The 4,797-nt window shown below is 35.6% G+C and overlaps 1 protein-coding gene across 1 annotated transcript; it reads right to left on the bottom strand.

The window, feature by feature from the left end:
- Positions 1-508: 508 nt before the first annotated feature.
- Positions 509-1,337, bottom strand: LOC125873296 (uncharacterized). The gene is made up of 4 exons (XM_049554206.1): positions 1,077-1,337; positions 915-970; positions 665-815; positions 509-616 (listed from the first exon to the last, which is right to left on the bottom strand). The coding sequence occupies exons 1-4, from the start codon at positions 1,335-1,337 to the stop codon at positions 509-511; spliced, it is 576 nt and encodes a 191-aa protein (XP_049410163.1).
- Positions 1,338-4,797: the final 3,460 nt, after the last annotated feature.

Here is a 4,797-nt window from a genome sequence, read left to right as displayed (position 1 = left end):
CAATATTACGAATCTTAACAGATTTTAGTGTATCCAAATACGTCAAAATACATGTATCTCAAGATACATAAGGTCAAAATTATGTGTGATTTGTTCTATATACATTGTATCCTCGATTGAAACAAATAAAATCCTACTCAACTATAAGGGATTTATGCCTATTTTTCAAAATCAAACATTTTAAATCTCCCATACTAGTGAAGCAACTACACTTGTTGAAACAAAGACAATTGCACGGCAGTTGCAGTGACTTTTAAGCAGTAGATTGTAGTCAAAAGACAAACTAATTAGCAGCATATAGAGAAGGGAAGTACTCGAGCTCAAACATGTCAAATGTTCAGTGTCAATTGCTTTTCTCCAAAATCAATATGTAGTGAAATCCAAAAACCAAAAAAAGAAAGCAGAATATCATACAGTTATGAATTAATACTCGTACAATATGAACTCTATTGTAATAAGCTGGTTCTGCATCATGAGTGCCCTATCTGCATTTTCATCAATAGTTGATTCAAATGTTTGCATTTAGATCAATATTGCCCAGCCCCTCAACAATAGCTACATCTTGATTAGGAACTTGTTCATTAATGCCTCCATTTCCATCCAGATCAGCAGTTTGCTCATTAGACCCTAAATCTTGTTCATTAGCGTCTCCATCTTGATCAACATTTTGCTCATTAGCGCTTGAATCTTGTTCATTAGCGTTTCCATCTTGTTGTTCATCTGCACCTCCATCTTGATCATTAGGAGTCTGTTCATTATTGCCTCCATTGAGAAAATCAAACAACGTTACATTGTTCCAGCTAATAACCGCGTCCCTGCAACAAAATACTCATTTGAATTAACACTTTACAAGTCATACCATAGATATACATGTACATACGTCTCAATCTGCAATTTCATAATTAGAAACTTACAATCTCAAGATGGATCCTCCTACTCTATAAACACTAGACGGTTGGGAGACGGCAATCTGGAGAAATCATAAGTTCAGTAATTTAAGAGGGAATAAAAAAGAGCAACAAATCCTTCTTGTTATCATGAAACTCAAATGATCTTTAATATTACTAGTATCTTACAATTTTCCACATGAGAAGGTTTCCACATTGGACACAGTAAGTCACGGCTACGGTCAAGTTCATGCCATGTATTACTCCATGTTGTGGCTCGTTCTCTGCTACTTCAACCCTGAACCTGGATATATACACTTGAGCAATAATCCGTAGAGCCGGAATGTAATAGATGATTGCAACATGAGCTCCGCAACCACAACAGTAGAAGTAATGAACAGAAGGGATATGATTGTATTCAGGCAAATTCTGTCCCATCCTAATAGCCATGTTTGACCTATTAGAGAATAAAGAAGAAAGTGTTAGAGAAATATAAAAGCTGGAAAAATCAATGGAAAGAAAAGACAAACTACTCACCAAAGATGGATGGAGTTGGTGATCAACGAGAATCCAAGAAAAGGAAAAATGGGTGAAAATTAAAACAGAGGAGAATTGCTCAAAACGGAAATTATATTAATTCTTGATTCTGATTCTAGTTGAGAAGAGCTCTGTTTTGAAATGGCTTCTTCAGCTCTGTTTTCAAATCGCTCTGAAAATTTTCTAACCTTTTACTAGGGAGAAAAGAGTTGATGATCAATGAGAATTCAAGAAAAAGAAAATGGGTGAAAATTATAGCAGAGGAGAAATGCCCAAAACTGAAATTATATTTATTCTTGATTCTTGAATACTATTTGAGAAGAGCTCTGTTTTGAAATCACTCTGAAATTTTTTTAACCGTTTACCAGGGATAAATTTTATTTTATTTTTCCCTTTTACGAAATTATAATTTTTTCCCTCCAAAACTATTTTCTCCATCATTGATTGAATAGAGGATAAATATTGTCTTTATATTAAGAAATACTTCCATTAGCTCTTAAAAGAGAGTGCTCCCGCACCCATTCAAATGATTGGTTGATAATTTTTTAGTCAAAATTTATTCATCATTCTCATTAATTAATTCATAAAATTATTAATTAACTCGCGAAATTAATTTAAAATTTGCAGAAAATTTATGGAAAGGACATGTTTTCTGTGACACTCCCAGCTTAAAATTAGAAGTCTCACATCGGCAAAACACGGGAGAGATATTGGGTATATCAGTAAGCAGACATTACCAACTAGTGATGCGTTTTAAAGCCGTGCGGGCCCTAGGCCCAGAGCGGACAATATCACTAGCAGGTTGGGCCGTTACATGTTCCTTCCGAACAGACATCTCCTCTCCCAAATGACACCATGCATGTTCTGAACAGGTGAATTCACACCTATTTAATCCATATCATTGGCTATAAATAGAAAGGGTTATCTAGCTATTTAACTTCAAATTTTCTTTTTCTTTTGCATACATGTTCTTACAAACAAAGTTGGGTCTTTGTGTGATTTCGTTGTTGATTTTTGAGTTCGCTAAAGTTATTGAAGTTTGAGATACCGCTACTTCTTAACTATATATGTTTTATCCTAGGAGAAAATAATCCACGAAATCGGGAAGGGAATAAATTCCTTAAGGGTTCATAGTGAATTTAGTATTTTCTGTTCTCCAGCTTTTTTTGTTTATTCCTCTGGTATTTCAGTTGAACACAGTTACCACTTACCATCAATCACGTCAGTCTAACACACTGAAGGTCTCCGGTTCGAGTCCGGGCGAAGCCATTTTCCTTAACTATGTTTTTTTTTAAAGTTTTCGTTTTTGTGCCAAACTGTATTTGGATATACAGCAACACTACATAATCATCCCTCTTGAGTTCATTTGGAGACATTTCCACAGTCTGTAATTAGCGCCTTCAGTTGGACAAGTCTAACACAGAGTAGTTAAAGTTTGAGGATAATTTCTTAGTCAAACAAGACAGAAGCTGCAACTTAACATTAACTATTAAGCAAAGGAAATATGCACTGTCACTTTAGTTAGATATAGCATTTACTATTAAGCAAAATCTATGGAAATAAGCAACTACGCTTGTTGAAACAAAGACAATTGTACAGCAGTTGCAGTGACTTTTAACCAGTAGATTACAAGAAATTAAAAGATAAATTCATAATTAGCAGCATATAGAGAAGGGAAGTACTCGAGCTAAAACATGTCAAATGTCAATTGCTTTTCTCCAAAATCAATATGTAGTGTAATCCAAAAACCAAAAAAAGAAATTAGAATATCACACAGTTATGAATTAATATGAACTCTATTGTAATAAGCTGGTTCTGCACTATGGATGTCAGCATTTTGATCAATAGTTGATTCAAATGTTTGCATTTAGATCAATATTGCCCATTGCCTCAACGATATCTACATCTTGATTAGGAACTTGTTCTTCCAGATCAGCATTTTGCTCATTAGACCCTAAATCTTGTTCATTAGCGTCTCCATCTTGATCAACATTTTGCTCATTAGTGCCTAAATCTTGTTCATTAGCATCTCCATTTTGATCAGTATTTTTCTCATTAGAGCCTAAATCTTGCTCATTAGGAACCTGCTCATTAGCGCCTCCATTTTGATCATGATCCTGTTCTTCATCTGCACCTCCATCTTGATCATTAGGAGCCTGTTCATTATTGCCTTCAAGGAGTAAATCAAGCAACGTTACATTGTTCCAGCAAACAAGCCTGTTCCTGCCGTAAAATACTCATTTGAATTAACACCTTACAAGTCATACCACATATATCCGTGTACAAAGTGTAACATCCGACAATTTAAAATGAATATGAAGAAGCTTGAAATTTGGAAATAGTCATTTTTTTGGAAAAATTTAAAATCTGGAAATTTGGCAGTCTAGAATCTGGAAAATTTGGCTAAGTTCAAAAATCTGGAAATTTGGCTAAGTGTGGAAATCAGTGAGTTTTTGGCCAACTTTGAGCAGTCTTAACTCCTAGCTCAGAATGAGTTAGGAGTAGTTCCAGTTATGGTTTCTAAGCTTGTGGAATGATCTTTCCAACGCCACCAAGTTTGCTCGATTCCGAGTTTGTATGAGCGAGTTATGCCCTTTGAAATTTGGGGCAGTTGGCAAGGAATCCGTCCGGAAATTTAAGGGCATTTTAGTCTTTTCACAAATCATTTCTTTTGAGCTTATATTGTTGTATTAGGCTGATCTTTGGATCATTTTGTCCCATTTTGAAAGAGAAAGAGTTAGGGTTCAAGAGAAGAAGAAGAGAAGAAGGAGAAGAAGAAGAGAAGATCAACAAGATTTGTCAAGATCATTGTGGATTTTCGTCGGGGGGGATCCCTATCAAGGTATGTGAGTCTTTAGTGTGGGTTTATCCTTTCCCCCCACATACCAAGCTCGTTTTTATGATTTGAGAAGAGATTGGATTTGTTGTTGAAGTTGTTAGTTGTTGTTGATGTTGTTAGTTGTGTTGTTGAAGTTATGGTTGGTTGTGGGACAGGATTGGGCTGTGTATTTGAGTTGTGATCTATTGTATGTTGAGAGATTGATGATCCTTAGTGTTGGTTGGTTCATACCCCCACACACCAACTCGTTTTTAATTCCAAGAGAAGATTTATTGGTTGTTGAAGTTGTAGTGGTGTTGTGTTGAAGTTCTTGTTGATTTAGTACAGATTTCTGGCTGTGATTTTTGAGTTGAATCTATTGTATAATAAGGGTCTTTATGATTCTAAGTGTTGCTGCTGAAACCTTGAGGTTGAGAGGGTTTAGAATTGGAAAGAAACAAGGGGAAAAAGTCGGATTTTTGGGGAAAAAGGGGCTGGGCTGTTGCACCTCTCCTAGTGCCAAGGACACCAATCCTTCCCTTTCATTCACCATTT

Source organism: Solanum stenotomum, chromosome 8 (assembly GCF_019186545.1).
Source record: "Solanum stenotomum isolate F172 chromosome 8, ASM1918654v1, whole genome shotgun sequence".
Taxonomy (NCBI): domain Eukaryota; kingdom Viridiplantae; phylum Streptophyta; class Magnoliopsida; order Solanales; family Solanaceae; genus Solanum; species Solanum stenotomum.
This window is presented reverse-complemented; position numbering and strand designations above follow the sequence as displayed.

What these genes read in the sequence shown, in the direction of transcription:
- LOC125873296 (XM_049554206.1), bottom strand. Translation starts at nt 1,337, where the DNA reads ATGGCTATTAGGATGGGACAGAATTTGCCTGAATACAATCATATCCCT. An exon ending in ACCTTCTCATGTGGAAAATT is followed by an intron (nt 971 to 1,076) that starts GTAAGATACTAG and finishes TGATTTCTCCAG; the next exon opens with ATTGCCGTCTCCCAACCGTC. An exon ending in GGAGGATCCATCTTGAGATT is followed by an intron (nt 816 to 914) that starts GTAAGTTTCTAA and finishes ATTTTGTTGCAG; the next exon opens with GGACGCGGTTATTAGCTGGA.